This window comes from Ixodes scapularis, unplaced genomic scaffold, assembly GCF_016920785.2.
Source record: "Ixodes scapularis isolate PalLabHiFi unplaced genomic scaffold, ASM1692078v2 PGA_scaffold3__209_contigs__length_174095766, whole genome shotgun sequence".
Lineage (NCBI taxonomy): Eukaryota > Metazoa > Arthropoda > Arachnida > Ixodida > Ixodidae > Ixodes > Ixodes scapularis.
In genome coordinates, this window is record NW_024609868.1 from 47,156,652 (window position 1) to 47,181,142 (window position 24,491).

General features: G+C 45.7%; 1 protein-coding gene across 2 annotated transcripts in view; it reads right to left on the reverse strand.

Annotated features, from left to right (window-relative positions):
• LOC8042205 (rab GTPase-activating protein 1) overlaps positions 1-24,491 on the reverse strand; it is a 57,001-nt gene that overhangs the window by 13,398 nt on the left and 19,112 nt on the right. For both annotated transcript variants that reach the window (XM_040211358.2, XM_040211359.1), the window contains exons 9-14: positions 22,407-22,573; positions 21,613-21,772; positions 14,128-14,498; positions 10,121-10,195; positions 9,914-10,039; positions 2,262-2,405 (exon numbers count right to left, since the gene is read on the reverse strand). In XM_040211358.2, coding sequence (XP_040067292.1) covers positions 2,262-2,405; positions 9,914-10,039; positions 10,121-10,195; positions 14,128-14,498; positions 21,613-21,772; positions 22,407-22,573 — 1,043 coding nt within the window. The remainder of the gene's footprint in view (positions 1-2,261; positions 2,406-9,913; positions 10,040-10,120; positions 10,196-14,127; positions 14,499-21,612; positions 21,773-22,406; positions 22,574-24,491) is intronic.

Consider the following 24,491-nt stretch of genomic DNA (forward strand, 5'->3'; position numbering starts at 1 on the left):
AACAAGCTGCAGATCACAAGACATTTGTGATATACTGTCAAAGGTGTTTTTTTTTTTTTTAAATGACCAGAATGAACTGCTAGTTTGAGACATTTCAGCTTTTAAAACTGTGTGCGATGTATGTCAGGAACGAGATAGGACATTGCTCGGGGCTCCCCCATACGCTGCCTGAAAGATTGAGGTTTAGGCAGCCTTGTCAAAAATGCCAAGGCACTGGCAATGAGGCAGTCTTACGACATACCAACCTCACCTTCTACAATAGAGATACCTTCCAGAAGGACATGTAAAAAGTTCAATATTTCCCTTCTGAACCTTTCGTAGAGGCAGTTGCTACATGATGGCGTGGCTCCAGACTGCATGTAATCGGCCCAACAATGCATACTCATTCATTGCATGTCCCTTCTTTTCAGGCAAAAGCCTTACCTGTCCCAATGAGCGAAAAGTGGCATATATGCTCAATCGTATGCTCAAGGACGACGCTGTCCTTGGCGTCGTCCTAGAGGTCACCCTAGACCTTTAAAACGACCTTACTTGTCCCATTACGCGAAAAAGCGGCGTCGCTGTGCCCGAAAGATGGCCATAAAAATATGTCATCAAACACGTGCCGCTCACGCTCAAGTGCAAAAGCATGATGTCACCACTGGAGCACCATGTGCAAAAGGTGCGCTTCGGACTTCATCTGTGCTCGTTGTGCGCTTTGTGCGATGGACCGAGTCGACTGCGTCTACATCTACGGCGGCTTCTGCGGGCAAACGTGGCCGCCCACGCAAATATGCCATAACATTTTTAAGTGTTCTCCTCTAGGCGTAGTTCTCGATGTCGTATGTCGTCCTAGAAGTTGTTCTTGACGTCGTCCTCTAGTACACTATCTTCGACGCCGTTCTTGACGTCGTCCGAGAGCTCGTCTTTGACTTTGTCCTAGAGGTCGTCCTAGACGACTTGGCGTCAATCTCTAGGATGTCACCATATACATCGTCTCAAACTTTAATACGTGTAGAAAAATTACTCGAAAACATTTCTTCCACGGGACTACAATGCTTTCAACTCCCTACACGTAAGCAGTCTTGAGTGCCCTCCTGTCATTTCTTTTGTCCGTCTTCTTTTCTTATCTGTTTTTCTCCTCTCTCCTCTTAGGTTCCTTTACAGGAAGAAAGAAAAAACATCTGGGAGGCATATCTCTTACTTGCCGATTTCGTTTAGTTTTCTACGAGACAATCTGACAACAAACAACATACATCTTTGTATGTGTGACTGCAGCCGACAATGATAGTACGCATTCAATTACAGTAGGCACTCATTAATTCAAACTCCAGGAAGCCACAAATCTGTTTGAATTATCAAAGATGCATTCAAATATGATTAATAATTAAATTATGATTTGCAATATGGACACACATACAAAGCAGATATTAAATTTCCTCTATACAGGCCTGCTAATCATAAGCAGGTATAAGCCACACATGAAACAATGGTGAAATGTATGAGATAAGTTCATTCATCCCTCAAAAATGTTGTCTAGTGGACAGTTTAGACAGCACATGACACCTCAAAACAAAATCAAGCTTGTTCACGCAACAAAAAAGTAGTCTATTGTGCACAATTAGCCTTGTTGAGCTCACTCCTTTTGAGCACCAGTACACTGCGGAGAAGCAACACGCGCAGAAGCGAACTCTGCAAGTGTTGCTTCTTTGCAACGCACCGGTGCTAGGAGAGAAGCGCGCTCAACGGGGCCGCGAGAACAAAAGGTATGAATTACATGAAAAAGCTGTTCAAATTAGGCGGCTTATCATCATCATCATTTATTATTCCTTGAAGGCCCAGGGGGCATTATACAAGGGAGTGAACACTTAAAAAAAAAAACAAGTAGCAAAACTATTCATCTACAAAAACACGTTGTAATCTAGTTATGGGTTAGAAAAAATAAGCTGATGGCTGCAGAAAATTTCTTAGTATCAGATAAGGAAACAATTACGTCAGGCAGTGAGTTCCAGTCGTCAATGGCCAATGGTATAAATACATTGCGAACATAGCGGTACAACCAAAGTAATAAAATTTGTTTACATTAACCAGGAGTATGAGATATCAGAGTCTGAATTACCACGTGCCTAATAGATGTATTTGAGAGAAATTGACTGTTGTAGAAAGCACGCCGGCTACTCCATTGCCTTTGAGGATTCTGGGTCAGCCTTTTGTATTGCCTTCAGCAAAATATTGCGTCCCATTGAAGGCCCTGCCCGACAGGGCCCCGGGGTACCACGTACGTCGAGGAGGAACAGGTCGAGGATGAAGAAGACGACGTGGAGCGGGAACTTGGCTGTGAACAGGGTGAGGAACCACTGGGAGCCGAACATGTGGGCCTCCACCCCCAGGTCCAGGAAGTGGGCGTGCAGCTCGGGCAGTTGGTCCTGCATGCGGATGCTCTTGTCAGTAGACTTAAGACAACAGCTGTGGAGGAGTTGATTTGATTTAGTTTTTTTTACCTCAAAGGCATCTAATGATGCATTACACGAGGGTGAAAGCAAGTTCGGGAGGTGCTTAGTATATATATATTAGTGATGGACCGAATCTGCTGAACTTCAGATTTGGCAAAGTTTGGCACATGCCGAACCTTAGAAAGAAAGTTCGGCAAAGATTCGGCAAAAATTCGGCAAATGTCTGCCTACACGCAAGAATGCGACGGGGCCATGGATTGCCAATGGACGCTATGCGGTTATCATTGCGCAGTGTGTTAGAACCAGTGGTTGCGGCGAGGTGTAGAGGCAACACGGTAACTGTGCCTTTGTGATCCTTTGAGACTGTGGTTCTCTTCAATATTTTCTGCCTCAAGAACAGGAGATCAACCAGTAACTTACGCAGTCCACTGCGCAAGTGACAAATGACGCAGTACATTCTGGATAACATGATTTTTATTTGATCTTTCCAATTATGAAACCAGATACAGTAAACATTCTTTAGTTCGAACTCGGTTAATTTGACTTTTTGTTCAATTCGACCGTCTTTAAAAATCCCGACGAACACCCATACATTTCTATGGAAGGAAAAGTTTGGTAGTTCGAACTCGGGAACACTCCGCATCGGATAATTCGTCCCGAGCAATTGCACGCGAGCTCACGTTGCACGGCACCACGGCAGAAAAACCGCCAACGTATGGCGAAACACGGGCCCTTAGCTGCAAAGCCAAATGTGTGCAAATATGCCCCTGCACTGACGCCGTTGAGATGGACCGTAGCGAATGACACGAGCCAGTGCGACCAATCTGGCAGGGAGTAGCGCGGAGAACATAGCAGATGGTCGGGCAAAGAGACAGCGCGAGCTCTCACTTTTCTGACGCACCATGTACGGTCCATCTTGCGCGCCGAAAAGCACAAAATCTCTTTTCCTTTTGTTTTCTTTTGTTGCCGCCAGTTTTGCTGTTTGGAGCCAAAGTCGGCTCATAAAGCTTTCTCAGCGCGCGCTCTGAAAGCGCTTTTCTGTAGCATTGTGTGCGGTCCATCTTGTGTGCCAGAAAGCGTGGGTTCTTTTTTCTTTTTTGTTGTTATTTTTCTGTCGCCGACGGTCTGGCTGCCCGGTGCCAAAGTCAAATCGTAAACCTCTTTTTGCGTTTTTTCTTTCTTTTTGTAGTGCGTGATTTTTTGGGCACATGACGTTTAGTTACGCTGCCTCTCCAGAGCATGCTTTTGGACACACGTTTTAAGCGCAGACGGCAGCAGACCGTCCGTGAGTACTTTGGACAAAAAAAGAAAGTTTAATTTTAACCGTTTTTCTGTCCTTTTTTTTTAATTCAATCATTCGGATAATTCAACCAAATTTCTAGGTCCCGTCAAGGTCGAATTAATGGAAGTTTACTGTAGTTGAAACATTAACCGGCAGTTACTTTAAAGCACACCCTGCAATTATAGCGATGTCGTTTTCGGCTCACAAGTAGTTTGGGCCAAAACAAAATAATATTGTATTTTAATTAGCATTATTTCAGGGTTTTCATGCATTCGCATAAAACTAAACACAGAACTATCATGCTCAACATTGCCCATCCGACATTCCTAACTGCTCACATCTTCTTAAAGGGCAACTCCACTGCATTTTTATAATTTTTGGGTTATGATCTCTTTAGTCGAAGTCGGCGACCCTGAATCACGAGATATAATTTGTTTTTCCGTAGTGTGTATGGTTTTGTAGATATCGCGAATCCAAGTATCGTTACGGCGGCACGGCGAAATCGAAACTACCGGCTGAAGCAGCCTGGCAACATTGATACTAGTGGCGCGTCGTCGGCATGACCTAGTTTTGGTCCCGCGCTCGTGAGCCGACGCACCGACAATGTCGGCTCAGTCGCACGTGGAGTTTCAAAACAGAAGGTAAGTTGCACATTTTCTTTTTTACCGCTTCACTCTGTTAATATGCACCAAATGTAGTAAGTTTTAGTGTGAATTTATCAACTTGCCGGCCAAAAGGCGAATCCGACTGCTATAAATATGACGCGGTCAGTGCCGGCGCAGCATGACTGTATTTGTTTCTTGCTCGCGGACCGAGAGAAAAAGGAATAATGGGAGATATAGGAACATATGTATCCACAAGCAGTCTAAGTTGCCAAGCTAAGGTGCCTTTATGTGCATGCTAGTTAGATCAGCCGCGACCTGCTGCGTCCGGCCGACCGTTCTGGAGCAGCCGGCAGACGGTACGCGAAAAGCGACGGCACCACATCGTTCTTCAAAGACGCGCGTTTCGTGGAGAAACACGGAACAGTCAGCAGCCGCACATACCGTGTGTAGGTGTCTGACGCAAAGTGCTGAGAGCAGAGCTTCGCGCTGGAGCTCGAAGTTGACGGTCTTCCGAAGTCTATCCGGCGAACGGCACCGACCCACACCTTGTGCCTCTTCCAGTCTCTTGGGAACTTGTGGAACCGCAGCTCCGGGTTGCGCACCGGGTTGTTGGTGTAACGCACAGCACTACTAGTCGTGCTCGACATTGCCCAACGCGAGTCCGGCGAGTCTCTCCGGCTCCACGACACGCGCGTGAGCGAGCAGCACTGCTTCGCTCTCTTCTGCGCAGTCGCGAAAGCAACGCTGGAGTTAAATGAACCACCTGGACGCTTATAAAAATAGGAGAACACAGGATAACGTGGTAAGCACCTCTTGCCGTCAGCAGAATGCAGAATGCCACGGGAAACGAAGCATCCGCGGCGTCCGTACGAGAGCGGAGGACTAAACCTACGTCATTGCCCAGTGTTGCTTCACTAGTTCACCCGGTGCCAGCGTTGCTCACCCGCTTTCGGGCCGCTAACCGAGCCAGAAGAACACTTTTAATATTGGTTTTAAGCGGTAATGCGGCGTCGGTTTGACGTGATATTTTGGGTATGACCGTATTTTGCCCCCCTAAAGCGATATCAGTCATTTCGATAGGGTCGACTTTTTGAGTGGAGTTGCCCTTTAAATGTCCGTGTGTGTCCTAACATAAGAAAATAGCATTCTACAGGTTAAAAACGAGACATTGGAAATATGGGATCCACACTTTCATGCAAAGCTGAAGTCATACGACTCAAATCGAAAAACACGCAAATTTACAATAATATTGTTAGCAATTCTGGTGAAGGCTCAGCAACCATTGCATTTGTTTCTGCATATGAAACGGTGACTCCCAGAGAAAGTAAAAATGCAGTGTTATTGCCTTAATTTGTAGACACACTCGCAGGCTTGTGCTCCGAGGCCTCAAAACCGAAACTCTAATAGCGGGAATCGTGACTGCGCGTGCTGCTACCCAACCTCGTCGTCACATCACTTCTGTGAGAAGTCACTGTAAAATTGCCAGTAAACACACAAAAACGACACCGATACAATTATCTTGTAGAATATCACCTTATTCAAGCGATAATTGTGTCAATATGCATCACATGTTGCATTTGAGTTAAGAAAAAAAAACATAAAACCCTTTTTCGCCACAAAAAGTAAAATCAATGTTAACCATTTAAGGACGTATGTCGCGAATTCACGACATACCACTTATGTCCACTTTATAAAATTTTTCCGTCATTTATGGACCCCGCGCCGACTGTCGCGAAATACCTTCTGAAGCGCCACGGTATGCTTGCGCCATCTGTTGGCCTCCCGGTGTACTTTGCGCTGTAAACAACTTTTGCCTGTGGACAAGATTTCAGAGCACGTGGTCTTCGAATCCCCAGCCCTCCTCCTAGCATAATCGAGAGGTAAGTTGTCATTTTAAAATTGTTTCTAGCTTATATGTGGTCCCAACTAACTGTACAAACCACACTTCCTTTTAGTACTGAGGTCTTTGAGAAAATAAGGTGTTCTGTTCGCTTTGTCGCAAATTCGCGACACTTGGCATTCAGTGATTTGCAAGTCGCAATTTGGCTAATCTAAAAAAAATATTTGTGGCTTGCCCCTTAGTTTCAATGAGCCATACTTTATATTTTGTAGGTCATGGAAGCTCACTCCTTCTATGGGAAGAAACCAATTCCGTGTAGGACGCGTTTACCACCCGAAGACGGAAGCGACGACAGCTGCCTAAGTGACACTGATAATGAGGATGCGGACTACAACCCTCCCCAACAGTTCAACGCGCCCCCCGATAATGACACAAGCGAAGAAAGTGAAGAAAAATCGGTGCCAGCTCTCTCAAAAAGAGTGAATCAGCCAGTGCGCTGGTCAAAAACATCTTCACCTCTGAGTAATGACGTTCCTCAGTGGAAAGGCCCTGCGCATGAGAGCGAGGCCGTCAGGTCCCCAATCGAGTAGTACTTCCAGGGATTCTTCAATGACAACCTGTTCAATCTAATCCTGCAGCAGAGCAATCTCTACGCAGTACAGCAAAAGCCGAATGAATAAGCCTCTTGCCTTGTCCCGGGTGGAACTTGAGCAGTTTTTAGGCTGCACAGTCTACCTGTCGATCTACCAGCTACCCCAATCTCGTTTGTACTGGTCAGCTGAATGCAGACTACCAGTTGTAACCGATATTATGATGCATGACAAGTGGGACGAGATGAAATCTTCGCTGCACTTCAACGACAACCTCAGTATGCCACCAGCCAACAGCTCCCCGAAGGATAGACTGTTCAAGACTCGCCCGCTTCTCAAGATGCTGCTCCCGAAATTCGAGGAGATTCCTCAGGAACAATGCCCCCGTGTGGACGAACAGATGGTTCCATTCAAAGGGCACTCCAGCATCAAGCAATACCTCCCCAAGAAGCCTCACAAGTGGGGTTACAAAATATTCATACTTCGTGACTCCAGAGGTGTTGTACACTCTTTTGACGTGTACACAGGCCACATCGATCAAGTGCCGGGGTTTCCTGACATCGGGGCCAGTGGTAATATCGTCATAAAGCTGGCTCAGTGCGTGCACCCTCAACTGGGCCACCTTCTGTACTTTGAACATTAATTCACTTCTCTGAAGCTTCTCGTGACTTTGGCACGAAGAGGCATATATGCCCTTAGCACTGTGCGTGCGAATCGACTGCAGGGTTGCAATATGGCCTCGGACACGTAACTCTGCCAGAGGGGACGATGAAGTAAGGAAGAGTATGAGGCAGTAGTAAATAACCAGAAGGTGATCGTTGTCAAATGGTACGACAACCGATCAGTGACCACCGCAAGTACCTTTGCCGGTACACAACCCGCCTACTCTGTCATGAGGTGGGATATGCGTGAAAAGAAGTCTGTCCAGGTTGAGTGTCCTAGTGCAGTTGTTACGTACAACAAGTACATGGGAGGTGTTGATCTCCTTGATGCACTGATAGCATACTATCGAATCCAATTGAGGTAAAAAAAATTTTACCTCAAGCTTTTTTTTTTTTCACTTTTTGGACATGGTGATTGTTGTGAGCTGGCTCCTCTACCGATGAGACTGTCAGTCACTGGGTGTACCAAAGAATAAGCAGAGAGACCTGCTGAAATTCCGGCTTAGAATTGCGGAAGCCCTCTGCGAGCAAGGAAAGGACTTCTCCTCAAAGAAACGGGGACGTCCCTTCGGCTTTCTTCAAGCTAAACTCGAAATAAAGAAGCGACGAGGACCCATGAGCCACATCCCCGACGAGGACGTCCGCACGGACAGCACAGGACATTGGCCGATAGTCAAAGGCACGAGGCAGCGGTGCAAGAAACCTGACTGCAAGGGGCATACCAAAGTAATGTGCGGCAAATGCAATGCACATCTTTGCCTCAACAAGAACACCAACTGCTTCTTTGATTTCCATCTGCCATAAAGTAGAAGCCAGATGCTTTCTGCGCTGTGCTTGTTTGTTGTTGGAACACAATGAGCAAAATTATGTTTCACTCTTTCCAGACTTTTTTACTACACTAATAATATTGATGAAACTATGAATTTTGTTCAGATGGCGTCGGTAAAATTATTGACTTCATGGCCAGCCGTCGCGAATTCGCGACATACCTCTTTTATGCAAATAGGGTACCCGACCCAATTCACAATGCTCATACCTTTTCAACAGCACCTTAAGCACCACATTCCCACAAAAATATATTTTTTTAGTCAAGGGAAAAATAAATTCGGTGTTAAAGTGTTAAGTCTGGTAACAATGTATCTTTGTCGAATCTTTAGAAAAGTTCGGTAAAAGTTCGGCTCAACTGAATCTCAAAATTCAGCGCCGAATTTTCGATTCGGCAAAGGTTTGGCCCATCACAAATATATAATAGCGTATTTTCCGGTATACAAGTCATAATTTTGATAAAAAATTCTCGTCGGTGTGTCTCGTATGACTTGTACGCATTTTTTTTCTGTAAGTAGGGGTTAGGTATATCTAACTGCAGAAATTTGCCATAGGGGTTATAGTATTTCTCATCCGATTCATTGTTGAGAACATTGAAAATTGCTCACATGCATACCATTGCTATCATAGTAGTATATATAAGCAAGCTTTTCAATGCTGTTTTGCCGGGCCGACCGTACAAACATACAAGTGCAACTTACATACCAATTTGTTTTGGACACGGCCATTTATAAAGGGTGCGACTTATAGATCATTGGAATATAACACCTAAGCAAAATTAAAACTAAAGACAGATGTTGTGCTATATTGTCACGGATGTATAATAGTAGATGTCGAGCTGCAAAACTTGTTTAATAAGGTGGACTTGTACTATTGAAACAAAATGAAACACAAACACCGGTACGCATGACCTTCGGTAGGTGCTGCGCTACCTTTTAGAAAAATTATCAATGAGTTTCTATTGAGTTTCTTATCTATTCTATAAGAATACATTAGAAATGCAATTGAAACTGATTGATAATTTCTGTAAAAGATTTGGAGGCTGATAGAGCAGCGGTGTGGAAAGGGTGCTGCGAGAGTGTGCGCTTTTCCCGATAGTCCCGATGTGCACAGCCTCCCAGCCTCCCTCTCCACTCCAAAGTTCTATTGTCTACAGATGATGCAGCATGTATCGAAGGCTACGCATTCTGGCATTTGCATTTTGTTCTGTTCTGAACTTCTGATAGTACCTACAAACAAACAGAAAGATACCACAGGCGACTGTCCCGATGTTGCTTTTTGTCGTCCTCAGGCTCTTTTATACAGACTACATAGTCTGGAACTTTCTGCGCAGGAACAAGTGATGCAATACTAGGTTCTGCTATAAGATTCTAGAAGAGTCGCGAGAGATAAAAACAAGAATCAGGCTGGCAGGGTTTGAGCCCGATGCTTTTGCGTGAAAGCCGCATGCGGTGACAACTCGGCAGATGCACACAGCAATATGTATACATATATTCGACGATGGTAACAAAGGAATTGTCAATACTAGAAATACAACAAAATTAAATATTACGAAACACAAAATGAATAAATATTGAAAATACAAAGGGCATTAAGGAAAGGAACGAGCTAACAGATACGCTCTTCATAATTTGGTTTAAACAACATCAGCGACGCTGAAGAGTTCAATCGCCTTACCTCCATGAGCCTCTCCAGTTGGAAGAGCTTGAGGTGGAGGCACTCGAAGGAGTTCCGGAAGAGGTCCCGCAGTCCATAGTCCCGCATCACCTTGCAGAAGACGCCAAAGGCCTCCTCTTCTGGCATCTGAGGGGAGGGGGCAGACAACTCCGGCTGTCCAGTGGGCGGGGCCAAAAGGAGGGGCGTACCCCACTCAGGGCTACTCACGTGAAGTAGCAGAGCAGCTGCCAGGAAGGAGAGGCCCTGGCAGTAGCCGACTTCCGGGTCCTGAACTGCATATGCCTGTGAAAACAGCGTACGGCTTTGCTCAGAGCCTGGTGTTCAGGGCCTGGTTCAAAACTTGAATGTAGAAAAAACACTTGGAAGAAAAGCAGACTGGTAAGTTTTCATTCTAAACCTCTCCACCCTTTAAAAAAAAAAAAAAAAAAAAAAAAAAAAAAAAAAAAAAGCTTTTTTTTTTTTTTTTTTTCTTTTTGCGTGGCAAAGGCAGTGGTAACACAGCACGTGATGTGTTGATGCGGACGTGGTGGGAAGAGCTGGCAGAAGTAGGTGGCCGAGAATTAGCATGTGCACCGCCGCACGCGGCACTTGAAGGAGAATTCGAATTTGCCACGAGATTGCAGCTTTTCTTGTAGGATGTCATCCGCTCGGTTGAGTACCTAGGAGCACCCTTCGAAGGCTCTGTGCGCTCGGCTGGCCTCGCAGTCCCGTGTCGTGCATGGTAAGCGAAAATTGCTGTTTTACTTGTGGGTGCCATCTCCTGTGGTAACAATCCGAATGCAGTCTTCCGAAAGCTTGCTGCGGTGCGACACGCAGTAGATAGAGCATGCAAAAAAACGGAACGATTGCAACGCGGCAGCACCGTAGAGAGCCTCTATTAGAGAGTTTCCGACTGCTGGATCGGGGTCACGTGAATAATGGGCCGCGCCTGCAATGTAAGCTGCGAGGAGGTGACAAAAACATTGTCTACAAGCGTCTCTGCCTTTCCGCCTGCTTTTCTACTCGCCGTGCGATTATGCAGCATATGCACACAAGTGACGAACCTCCTCAAGATGCGTCCGCCATTAAATTGCAAATGTTCTCCATTGGTTTGATATGGATCCTCTGTTCAATCTACACACCTGTTAACCCAGCAACGTTGAAATTAGGGAGATTAACATAAGGGGCGGGGGGGGGGGGGGGGGGTAGCATTTATTTGTGAAGTGATTTCACCCATAGAAGCAGACACGCAGCATAGCAGTGTCTGCAGTGGTCACAGGCTTACTGTTTTAGTGACTTAGCTGTTGCAGACTTTGCCGGCCTCAGGAACTTTTCAGGATATGCCTGTTCGTAGCACTGCCCAGACTGGTGGCCCTTTCCCCCCCAACAGATCTCTGAGGGTCTTGTTGGACAGTGAGAAACGGATTGTGTTAGTCTTTTTTACAGTGTTGAAGATCCGCTCGCAATCAGCGTTACCATGAGGTATGACGAGAATATGCCGCATCCTCTTTGCCACTCCGCCAAACCTCAGTCTTCCATCAATGTTTGCGATTCTTTCCCCCCTGACCACCGAACGTCACACCTTTCTTCATTCAAGATCTCCCCGGAAACATCATGTGCCTGGAGTTCTGCAAATTCCACTTCGAGGGCATCCAAGGCACTGCCTCTCGACTCATTGTTGAACCGGGGCAGGAGGTGAGGGAAGGCCTCAATAAAGAAGCAGACACTCCCGAAGGAAGCATTGCTCACCAACTTCAAATGGGTGACCTCTGCATTATTGAAGGCCACTTTCTCGACTAAAAATTTATGCCTGATGTTGTCACACTTCGTGGTGAAGTAGCGACACAGCAGAAAAAAACTGCCGCTTCTCGCCGGTACTTGGATTCCTAACAGATAATGTGCGACTTCCAAGGACCAGACCTTCATCAGCTCTTTGGTTCTTTACATCTTGATAGGAAACTTGCAGTGGTGCTCCACAGGCCCTCATGATTGTGGGGTGGACAAACCCAGCCATGAGGCCCTTCAAGAGCTGCATCAAGAGGGACTGGAGCAGATGCACCTGAGGTGACTGCGACCAAAAACAGGAATCGCACCTTTCAAGAAAAGGGCATTTGCCGTGTTGATTTCTAAGGTGAAGTAGAGCAACTGCTCCCCCCAGGTCAGGTTGATTTGTCCTGTACAGTAGGCTCGCGATAATTCAAACTCGGATATTTCATACTTCCGGTTAATTCAAACAGATCTGAAAATTTTGGTTGTCCCGCTATGTTTTTAATGTATTTATAAGCCGCTTAATTCAAACGGCGTTTTCGCTTAATTCATATTTTTTTGTCCTCGCGGCCCCATTGAGTGCGCTTCTTTCCGAGCACCGGTGCACCGCAGAGAAGCAATACCCGCGGAACTTGTTTTCGCGAGTGTTGCTTCTCCGCAGTGCACCAGTGCTCGGAAAGAAGCGCACTCAACGGGGCTCACGCAAGCACACTTTAGCGGAAAACGGCATTCACATTATGTGCTTCAAGACTAGCAATGATGACACAGACGACATCGAGGATGAGGAACAGCTCACTGGCATCATGCTTTCTGGCCTTGAAGCACATAATGTGAACGCCGAGCTGGCGGAATATGCTAGTCTTGACGACAATGTGTGTGTGAGTGAAGAAGTGAGAGTGAAGATGATGATGAAGAAAAGGATGACCCACTACCAACTGTCACAGCCGCAGAGGCCTTTGAGCACATCGCTCAGCTCCGGAAGTTTCTGTCTGCAAAGGAAGAGTCCCGTAAAGAGCTACTTGCGTTGGCTGGTATTGAAAATTTTGTTTTGAGATCTCATGCACTGACTAAACAGTCCACAATCGACAACTTTTTTGCCGGATGAATAAACTTAACATCACAATTCTTTCACCATTGTGTTATGCCTGTACTTGCTTATGAATAGGCCTAGGTAGAGGAAACTGGCAAAAATCTGCTTTGTATGTGTAGCTATCCATGTAACAAATTATAATGTTGTCTAGTATCATATTTAGACGAATTTCTGATGATTCAAACTTCTGGTAATTCAAACTAAAATCTGTGACTTCCTGGAGTTTGAATTAATGAGAGTCTACTGATTTTTTTTGCCGGTAGAGCCTGCATCTTTCCTTTTGGTTCCTTCGGTTTTGGGCAGTTTCACTCAACCTCAACAGACTTCTACTCCAAGGCAGTAGCTCTACTGGGGATCTGGTACGACCCCAGGGAAGACGGATATTGTTTTTCTTTGTTTCATCCGGCAAGAAGCTGACCAAAGGCTGCCACTGATCCAGTAATCTTGTCAGACACTTCCCCAGTGTCTGACAAGTCTGACACATTTTTTGAAACTCAACGAGTCTATTTTCTCGCTCGGCACTCTTCTCAAGGTGGTAGAGATGTCCACAAGAATTTCATCAAACTTTGCAGGTAGGCAGGTGGCTTTCTTCTTGGCTGCGAAATTGATTAGGTGGTTCGGGCACCCACCCACCATCAGGTTATCTTGAACTTCCTTTAGCACATCTGCTACAACATTCTATTTCCCAAACGTAACATTCACATTGTCGGCACAGGATGAAATGCAGTTGCCCACTGGAATATTGCGCAACTTCAGCGTGTCAAGGACGAGGTTTCCCATCTTCCGTTTGGTAGCCTCTCCTGTCAGTGCTTGCAGACAAGGCAGTCCGCTTTCAACCCTTCGCAATTCCTCTACGTAAAAAGTTGTCACAATCGGGTAGAGTTGCGACCCACTGTTGTTGATTCCATCCTCTGCAACTGCGAAAGTATGGGGTCTCATGCTTTCGCGATTCGCAGCGCACTCTCCCTCCATATCCTTGGTAAAAAGCATACACCATGCAAGGCAAAAAATAAAAACAGCGGGCGAATGCGAGAATTTAGCTGCCAGCAGTATCTGAATTTCTGCTCATGCAGGCTGCACCTATCAAAATCAACAGTCTGCTCGGTTAGTGCTGGCAGGGACGCTGGTGAGAGACTAGCCTCAAAAACACTGAATGGGCTTGAGAAAGGTTCCCTCGTCCCTAAGGCCGAGTATAGTAAGCGCAGAGTATGACATAGGAAATCCCGTACAATACTGGCAAAGTATTCTATGAAGTCAATATAGTATAGCAAGTACAGAATAAAGTACAGAAAGTACAGAGTATAGTACAGAAATCAAAGTGTGGAAAGCCCTGTACTATGTCTGTACTGGCCTGCCAAGGCAGCACTATGCCCCTCACCTTGCATATCTTGTAGAGGGAGTCCTGCCCAGCCCCGCCACTCTCTCGGAAGAAGTCGTGCGCTGGGAATGTGCGGTGGACGTCTCTCTGGATGACCCCCTCGCAGGGGCAGTCTCTGGCCAGCAGCAGCCGGTAGGCCTGGGCGGCCCCAGGGTCCTGTGCGGCCCCCGCCAGCAGCTGCCACACTTCCCCCCGCAGGGCCTCAGGGATGCCGTGGGCCCGCACCAGGGGCCCCAGGGCCCGGGGGGCTGCGTCGGGCCCCAGACCCGCCTGGCGCCACTTGGCCAGCACTTGGGCCCAGCCCTCCAGTTCCCCCTCAGAGCAGTCCTTGCTCACGTCCCCCGTGCCGCTCAGCAGGGGCTCGTCCACGTCTGCCAAAGGTTGGGGGGGGGGGAGAACGGCGAAGGCAGACTTTGTACCATAGAACAGATCGTGGGTTCACAAACTGTTCGATATAGAAGAACGTCTATTTCTCACGAATAATGGCTGATGAACCCTTTGCAGCCTCAGCATTGATGCAATAAAGCTGCGGACTTTGTAAAGTATAATGCACACACTAGGGAGTGCTGGCTCATCATTAGGCCTCAACGGATGGTTTAGAGCTTCTAGAATAGTGCTTAAACTGGAAGAACATTTCAGTTAGGGGCAGGGGTGGCCGAAGAAATTCAGAAGCTTGGGGAACCGTCAAAGGTACTCTGGAAACCTTCCGGGTTTCCCAAAGTACCCTCATGGGTTCTCAGAGTTCCTGAATTTCCTTGACCGTCCCTGCCCCTAAGCGTGCCAAAAAGCAACAGCCTTGCAAACAGTTCGGTGCGGGCTGTGTTCCAGGAAAGCACGAAATGAAGCCGGGGATAAAGATTTCACCCCAATAACCAAATTCCAATAACCCCTGCCCCCCCCCCCCCCCACCACCACCCCCCCCAAAAAAACCTGATGGTAGTTTGCATATTTTTGGGCAAATGCTATATGCCACGATCAATAAGCTGCAAGAGCAAGCACTGTGCTTTGAGCAAGCCTACTGTGGAGAATTGCTCGAGGCTACATACTCGCGCTCGTAGTTTCGGCTTCTCTCGCACTTGTGGTGAAACAGGGTACAGATCTCACGCATACAGTTGAACCTCGATACATATAACGAAGTCATCTTTTGAGCCGGAACTTTCGTTAAATTGCAAATTTTGTTGGATTGAGGTTTTTGTTTTTTTAGCTTTGCGATTGGTCTTCCAGGCTCTCCAAACCCTCAACTGCCTCACACCTTGCAAGTGAGCTTTTACAAATAAGATTCTAATACAAAATGTGGCGGTAATAAAAGAATGCAGTTGATCGACCCTCCGATTGTACGGTTATGAAAGCAGTGCCTAGCACCGTAGGAAAGCATGCAGTCAGAAAAGCAAAACGAAACCAATGCACCACCAGGAAGCGGACTGCTCATAACTGCAGACAGATGGTGCTTCGTGTGAAAACAAAAATTGCTACTATCATCATCATCATTTTTTAACTTTCTAGTTCCTGCAACTGCCGACAAATGGTGCCCCGTCTGAAAACAAAAATTGCAACTATCATTTTACGATCAATATCATTGGTTTTCAACCGAGCCGTCTCGTTTATTATATTAGCGCAGTGCGAGTGGCAGTTACCGTCAAGTCACCAAGAGTGACACGTGACTCTCCCAGAAAGTCGATCAAGCAAACCATTTGTCAGCTCTCGTACACTGACAGGTTACAACCATTATACTTACGACTTACAACTATTAAAATGACCCCAGACCCCGCACGTTGAAGTCGTCACATCCAACTATGCAAGCAGAGTCCCGGGCTCTCTGCTGAAGTAGCTCTCTGCTCAAGGGCACATACTTAGCCCGCATGTTGGTGAACCAGGTAAACAGGGCTTTTTTGACGTCGACATACGCAGCAGTCTTCAAGTTATTTTCTTCAGTACTTGAACCATTGGCATTTAGAGTAGCCATAATGCTGTCTTTCAACTTCTTTTTTGCCATTTGTCACTTCAGCTATTATTTTTGCCTTGATGTCGAGAGACAGAACTTTCCCTTTGTGCGCTGCACCACTCATTGTTCCAAGAGCACAACCACTTCCAGCACAACACTCGAGGCACAAGACAATTTTTGTTGTTGCAGATGCGTAAGAGCTCTAGTTCATTGAGTATAAGTTTGTGTAAAGGCAGAAGTACTTTTTTTTATTTTGTGAAAAAGATAATGATTACATATGATTATGCTTAGGGTAGTTTTCGACGATAAGGCTCGTTTCTGTTAAATATTTATTTTTTCTCGTGGAGGCCGTTAATATGTGTATGTGCGATTTTCAAAGACTTCGTTAAATCAAAGCTGCGGCGCAAAAGTACTTTGCTAAATCGAGAGATCAAATACATTGTCTTCAATGGAAGCAAGATAGGGAGGCATACAAAAATTTATTTAAATCGCAAATTTTGTTAGATTGGGGTTTGTTAGATCGAGGTTCAACTGTAGTATGTCTAAATGTAAAGTGGCACTCGCTATAAGAATGTCAGCACTCAAGAAAAAAAAAACAGTTTGTAAAATACTTGCTCTCCCATAAACCGCAGTAATTAAAAGAAAAAAAAAAGGCACCATTTTAAACATTGTTTAGCTATCTGGATTACCCATTTAGGTTGTGGCCTTATCAGCAGTGCTCCATTTCGACATGTCTAAGGCTGCACTTGTTAATTATTATTCTTGCTGCGAGCCCATTTAACCACTCAACAGTCTTTGCAATCCCAAATCCCGACTCATTCTGTAATGCAGGGATTCTCAAACTTTGTGGTCTCGCGGAACCCCAGGAAGCCTCAAAAACGGTCGCGGAACCCTCCCCCCCCCCCCCTCTATATTTACCCATCGAAAAGCAACAGATGCACAATTGTAGACAATTTTGCTTGTGTTGCTTCCCCAATATCCTTGCCATATCAATCACGATGTCAGTACAAAGCGAGATGAAGGCGCTTTGCATGGTCCTGTCGCACACCCTGCGGCATGGGGGGGGGGGGGAAGGGGGGAGGAGAGGGGGCTGCAATATGGGTGTTCGAGGAACCCATGAGACCAGCTCGTGGAACCCCTGTGTTCCCCGGAACCCAGTTCGAGAACCCCTGCTGTAATGCTTTGCCCCAAGGGCATAATGAATAAAAAAGAACAAAAAAAATTCTCTAGCAGTGCTTGGGATTGGGCTAGTTGGTCTGTCATGCTTTAAGGAAAACATTTAAACCTAAATTTGATTTTTTTTTTAAATTTATTTTACAAATTTAAAGTTTTTGATTTAAGAAATTAATTATACACCCTGACACCCTTACACTAGTTCCAATTTTTGCTACAAATTTCATACGAAGGATTCTTTTGTTTGAAGGCCAAAGTATTCTGATACCACAATCGAAACGTTTCTGAACTAAAATTTACTGGGCAATCAGACTATCTGCTTTATTTTGTTTTAAGTTAAAGACCTCATTGAGAAAAACTATTTAAAAAAAATTTAGATAGGACAGACATGAATCTCATATTTTGAGGTAATAACTCTTCCTCAAATATTTACATATCAGTTATAAAAACTAGATAGCCCAAAGTCCCACATCCCCCACTTTATATTCAAGCAGTCAAAATGGTGCTTAATAGCTTCATTTGCATATCACAGATTTCTTAACTAAGAGTGACATATCTTCTTTTGTAGGTACAGTATGTAACTTTCACAATACACCTACATCTGACGTGAAATCTCCCCTGCAAATTTCATTCCGATCACTTGAGTAGTTCAGAAGTTAAATCTCTAGCCAGTGTCCCCCCTCAAACTGTGGTGCGAAGGATTACAAATAATGGCACAGAGAGGAAGTTGACTTGACATACCAAAATAGGTGCAAACTAATGCCAGAAACGCACATTCCCGACGTTAGTTTGCGATGTCAGGAACACACGAAACGTGTGTTAGTGAGCCATCTACTTCCCTCATTAGAAAAGGAAGAGAGTTACAAACAACACCGTACCGTTTGCTGCATGTACAGTCAAACCCATTCATAACGAACAGCAGGAAAAGCTACAATTAGTTCGATATAGCAAGTAGTTTGATGCAGCAAAAACCATTTACAACCGGCTTCCACGATGCGTTTATTGTAAGGCATGAGCTTCTCTTTCTTTCTCATCTCTTCACTTGTAACAACGCGCTATAAAAGTTTTTTTTCTCATGTGCGCAGTTTTTTTTACCTTATCTTTTTTTCTGAACTGCTGCTCTTCATGAACAGTTCCTTTGGGATAAAAAGTTTTTTTTTCTGTGCGTCCGTGCAGACTGTATTCTTTAGCTTTCTCCCCTTCTGAATCGCTTCTGTTTGCTCAATTTTTTTTGCAATTCGGGCTTTTGCAAATTTTTTTCTTTCCTACCTTTTTTGGGGGGAAAGGGACAGGCTAGAAGACGATTGTTTGTGTGTTTTTGGAAGCCTTCCCGGGAGAAAAAAGTTTGATATAGCCAATAGGTTGTTCATTATAAAAAGTATTTTTATTTTTTATTTAAAGGGACCATGAAATGACCTTTTTACTTTTTCCAGATAACTTTTACATTAAACCGTCAATGTTCACTGAATGCCGAACAGGCATCCGTTTTCGTCTCGGTTTATTAACTTTTACACAAAAAATTATTGAAATATTGACTTTTTCATTCTCTCCAACTGACCGCAAAAGAAGCCGTGACGTAGACCGTTTCCGGAACCGGAAGTTCTCTCGGCAGTAGGAGAATGGGTGTTAGCGGCAACGAGTTGGGGTGCGCCGGTAGGTTTTACTGCGCTGATGTCACCGACGTATTTCCTGAATCGGCGCCTCTCATCGCCGCATCGCAGCTGAGCGAAATTCAATGAGATATGTTGCGCTACAGCGACAGCATGGGACTAGTCCCATACGCCGGTATGCCTGTTGGGAAGTGCAGCGAGTCTTGTCACCACCCCGTCATTGTTGGCAGAAGGGCCGGCCCGTGTCAGTCGTTTGCAAAGCGACGTAGATGGCGTTTTTCGCGGCCTCGGAGATGCAGGAGCGAGCCGACGTTAAAAAAGATACGTTTGAACTACGAGTGTCAGCAAGAGCCACGTAAATACCTGCTTACACTCGGAGCGGACGCGCGCGCTTGATGGAAGTCTTGTATTCGCGCTGTTGGTAAGCGCTTCGGGACCGTTCTTTTATGATTGCAACTCGATACTGACGCGACACTCGGCAAAGAAAGGTTGGACCGGGGTCGACAGTGACGTGCAGTCTGTCAGAATAAAAATGGCATACCAATAACAAAGTGTACATACCGTGTTACGAAGGCAATCCATACGGCGTTTATTTCAGCTCTATATCACACAAAACAAGAAGATAGAATCGACGAGAGTCCCTTTTCGACGAGTGTTCGTCAACACTGCCTCGGAAAACAAGGGGAAGAGATTGACCTCCTCACCTCTTAATCTAGAATTGAGGTCAGTGATCAAACTATAATACGGGAAGGGTCCACAAGGGTCGCGCAGGCATATTCCATTTAGCACGCCAGCCGGTCGTAGGCAGACGGTCTTGCGACGAAGCAACGCAGCGCCGAGTCGGAATGCCTGCTAGGCCTATACGCTTCGTCGGAGTCGGTGAATCCAGCGTTCTTGTTCGTCGTGGTCTGTTTTAAGTACTGTTTTCTTGCTGCTTGAAGTCGGCACGCGCGGGAAGAACACGTAGAAAAATAAACGTTCAGTCAGTCAGAGTTTTGAGAGGAAGGAAAACAAAGAAAATAAATGTTCGTCGGTCGCCGTCACCCAAGTAACTGGCGGCCCTGCCCTACTGCGCACGCGCAGTAGTTGCTTCGTTTACCACACGATAGAAGGCGCTTGGCTCTCAGCATTATCTCATTATCTTGGCTCTCAACATTAGAGTAGGTAGACTAGCTTTGGGGGCGCATTGCAAAACGCCAAACCAGGGAGTACAAGGAGACATGGGATGGGCATCATTTGAGAGCAGGGAAGCGGTGAGCAAGGTAGAATTTGAGGATAGGTTGAGGCTAATGGATGGGGAGCAATGGGCACGAAAGGTTTTCAGCTATTTATACATGAGGAGTGTAGACACAAAGTGGAGACAGCGCACTAGGAAATTAAGAGGAAGGTTTTTGGGCTATAGCGAAGATACGGAAGAGCAAGTCTCAGTTAAGAAGAAAGTTAAGGCCACAGAAAGAGATCGGTGGCTAGAGGGAATGCAGACAAAGACTGCTCTGGAATGCTATAGATTAAACAAAAGAGTTATTGCCAAAGAAAGCATTTATGACAATTCTAGGGGAAGCTCATTGCTGTTTGAGGCAAGAACGGGTGTTCTGCGAACCAGAACATACAGAGTGAAGTACCAGGAAATTGATACAGTGTGCACTGCTTGTGGAGAGGAGGACGAGACGGCTGAGCACTTGATACTCTACTGTAAAGGGCTTCACCCTATGCCTACCGAAGACAACATAGATTTAATAAAGTCATTGGGTTTTAGAGACAGCGAAGGGAGAGTGGATTTCAAGACTGTAGAGATTACCAAGCAAAGATTAAGTGAATGGTGGCAGAAATCGAGAGAAAACTAGGTATTTTCTTAATCACTGATGGCAAGGGGGTTTCATAGCCTCACTTTCTTTGCACTGCGGAGTGAATATAGATTTCACATTTAAATATTCTAAGCTTAAATGGTAAAACAAAATGGCTAGGTGGCGTAAGCTACCGCCCGATCCAAAGGGCTCAGCCGTATTCATCCATCCATCCATCCATCCATCCATCCATCCATCCCATCCATCCATCAAATTTGGCAATTTTCGCCACACATCTCTAATTATGCTACAAAATGTGGATCTGAATATTATTTAACAAAACTTTTAGGAAACATTCGCCGGCTATTTATTGTTTACGATCGCGGTGCTGGTGAGGTAGGCTCTTACCCAATAGGCGATGTGGATTCGGCTGACGTGCACCGATTCTGCGTATGCATCGTAGTGAACAGGCGAAGGAAGGAAGGCGCAAAAGAGTCCAGTTTTCTTTTAAAAGTTCTATAGCAAATAATTTTTTTGGGCTCCCTATTTTTGTGTTTTTGTGTTTCGTTTCACACCTTTTACGACGTGCGGTGGATGAAACTCGATTTTAAAATCATTTCATGGTCCCTTTAAATTTTCCGTGAGCTTGATATAGACAATAGTTCGCTGTACATGGGTTCGTTCTAAACGGGTTTCACTGTATGTGCCTCTGTGACAGCAACGTAGGTTTGAGTGCCTTATGATGGCGGAAAGTGCAAGAGTTATTAATTTTTATTTACGTTTTTCACTTTTTTTCCCCCATTTTCTTCTTTTTTCACTTTTTGTTCAACAAAAAATAATCAGTTCTCAGTTTGCACTAATTTCCGTACGTCGCATTGTCTTTCTCGTCTCTGGGTAGTTATTTGTAATCCTTCGCAGCGCAGTTTCATCCGAGTACCAAAACACGGTTTAAATGGCTGCGCTTGTGGTCTCTCACCCGAGTCCTCGGCAGAAGGGGAGTTTGGGGACGGGTCGTGGAGGGCGAGCGCCTGCTGGTCGAGGGCGAGCGAGAGGGCTGCCTTGCGTCGGATCTGGCTCCCGCTGCTCACGCTCACCACCTCCCAAGAATGCTCCGTTGTCGCCTGGTCGGGGTCCACCTGGAGGAACCGCACCGAGAAACACCCCCGTCTCAGTCTCTTCCTCCCTCGACAAAGTCGGAAGACGAGGTGCAGGAAAAGCCATAAAGACACGGGCCGGCCAAAGAATATTAGGCACGGCGAAAATCAGACTTATGACACAGGCAAAAAGTACAACACTACTTGCCGGATGTCTTCAGTCTCAGGTGATGGTAATGTTGGATTGCTAAAAAGCTCCGAAGAAACCAACGGAAGCGCATTATTCGTGGGGACAACTTTCTGCGGAATTTTCAGGAGTAGGAGAACACGTGCGCAGCTTTAATCGGCGTTCAAAAGCGTGCCACCACACCTTTGACTGCATGGTGGCAGCGAGTTGTGCCGGAATATAATGCTTCTACACATCTTTTGTGTCAGTGTTGCGGGTGTAGAATGTTAAGTTTGGTTTCCTGTGTTACTAAGCGATGCGGTAAAAAAAAAAGCAAAGGCGCAGCTCTTTCAGCTCTGGTGCATGCTGAAGATGGGACAACTGAAACTCGTCCCAGCCATCCTCCTTCAGACTACAGCAGGAGACAACGCATATCCCGTCCACAGTTTCCATCCTACCGACAGAGTAGTGGGGGACCGCTACGTGAGTGGGCGTGAACCATACACCCACCTCCCTGAGCCTGAGGTAGAAATCCTCTTGGAAGGGCTTCCTGCTGAAGTACCAGAACTTCTCCGCCTGCGGGAAGATCTTGGCCTTGGTCTCGATGACGAAGCGCACGGGCTCCTGGACCCCCGAGACCACCAGGTCTACCGCCACCGTCAGGTAGACCCGCGTGTCTGAAAGGCATTACCCAATGACAATGGGCAACCAGACGTACGCTGCGCTGGGGCCGAACTCGTAAAGACTCAATCAAACTCAACTCAAACTCAAATCATTATTTTTTCAGACATGCGCTGGAAGAGACTTTGAGACAAAAAAAAACAAAAAAACACTGAAAGCAGTTTGACGGCGTCTGGAAGTCCATTATATAGGCAGCAGTTTCGAAAACAAACAAAAAACAAAAACATCTAGTGCACAAATTATGTATCCATACAATGAAGCAATATAAAAAAAAAAAAAAATCATACACATCAATACAAAAAACATGCATAAAAATATTCAACTTCCTAAATAAAATGCGAGCGTAAATCGGCTCTTGAAACAAGAAATACATTTCTCCATTAAAAAAAAGCCATTTATTTATAAGTGTCGGGAGGTTGTAGTGGAGGGATTGTAAAAGATCATTTGTTTGGTTACACATACTGAAAAAAAGTTGGGCAGCCCTGTGCTTATCTACAGTACAGTCCCAGCGATGGCTGTGACACGTCACGGCATAAGCGTTTTTAATGCTTTTGTTCCTCTCTTATTCCGTAGCTCGTGAAAGCACGTCTTCCGGCAAGAGCTCCTGGCACTGACAGTGCTAAAACAATATCTTGTTATCGGCAATTTTACTTTTATTTACCCGATTGCGTGCAGTGGGCATCGGGCACTATACTCCGCGACAACTTTTCTTGGCAATGCAGTGGAAGGTACGTCCCGCGTCCCCTCTCCCGTTTTGAGCGTACGCAGGCTCTCCTCCTCCCCCATTTCCGGGGAGAGGAGGAGAGCCTGCATACACTCTAAATGGAAGAGAGGACGCGGGACGTACCTTCCAATGCATTGCCAAGAAAAGTTGTCGCGGAGTATAGAAAAACCCAATATATGATGCTGTAGTGCAGCTCAGTGGTCACGCCTCCACTTCGCACACGGTGGACCCAGGTTCGATTCCCGCAGGCGGCGGACAATCTTTTCAAAGGATTTGGACACATCAACGACGGATGCCCTACATTGCCAACCATAACAGCTATCGCTGTAAAATTGACTGCATGTTTGGTCATTTTGCAAGATGTGTTTGAACGTGGTAGCTTAATAGGGTGCTTGGTGCTCTTAGTTTGGGTGGTGTCTAGATTACACCACTGTCTTTTTGTGACGCTACGCACGCTCCCTTTCAGCACCACCTGAATACAAAGCCTTTGCGCTCAATTTTCTGGGTCACCAACAGAGGAAAAGCATGCTTTCTTGCCCTTTACACCCCTCGTTCTGTACGCTCTTTCTGCACCACCTGTTCCTGCTCTACTCTTTCTTGCCCTAAATACCCCTCTCCATTCCGAACGCTTTCGCATACCACCAGCTTCTGCCCCAGCCGTTTCTGAGGGTGCTGGATTCATAGTTCAGTCAGCAGTGCATTCGGTTTCCATGCCTGTGACCGGGGTTCGATCCCTAACACCGGTTGTTTTTTTCAAAATCGTATAGAGCAGTAGTTCTCAAGCATGAAAGTGTCAAAGACCCTTGGGGACCTGCTAAAGTGATGGGGGACCCCATGCCAGTGGGGAAAGGGGAATGGGGGGGGGTATAAAATAATTGCAGTGTGAAAAGGGCATTTTTTGGAGAAGTGAGAAGCATCAAGTAAAAGGGTGAATGGATGGATAGATGGTAATGGCTGTACCCTTTATAACGAATGATAGCGCGCGCCACCTAGCAAAAATCAACAAAAATTTTTTTTTTTTTTTTCAAGGAAAAGGGAGGAATGGGGGTTGATGTTGAGGTGAAGGCTTCATGGACTTGTACGTAATCCATTACAAGTAAGGAAATTACTTGTCATCTCTTTCATTTACAGTAAATTTGAAAGGGAATAATTACATATTTTACAAAGTAATTGTAAAGTAATTTCCTCAC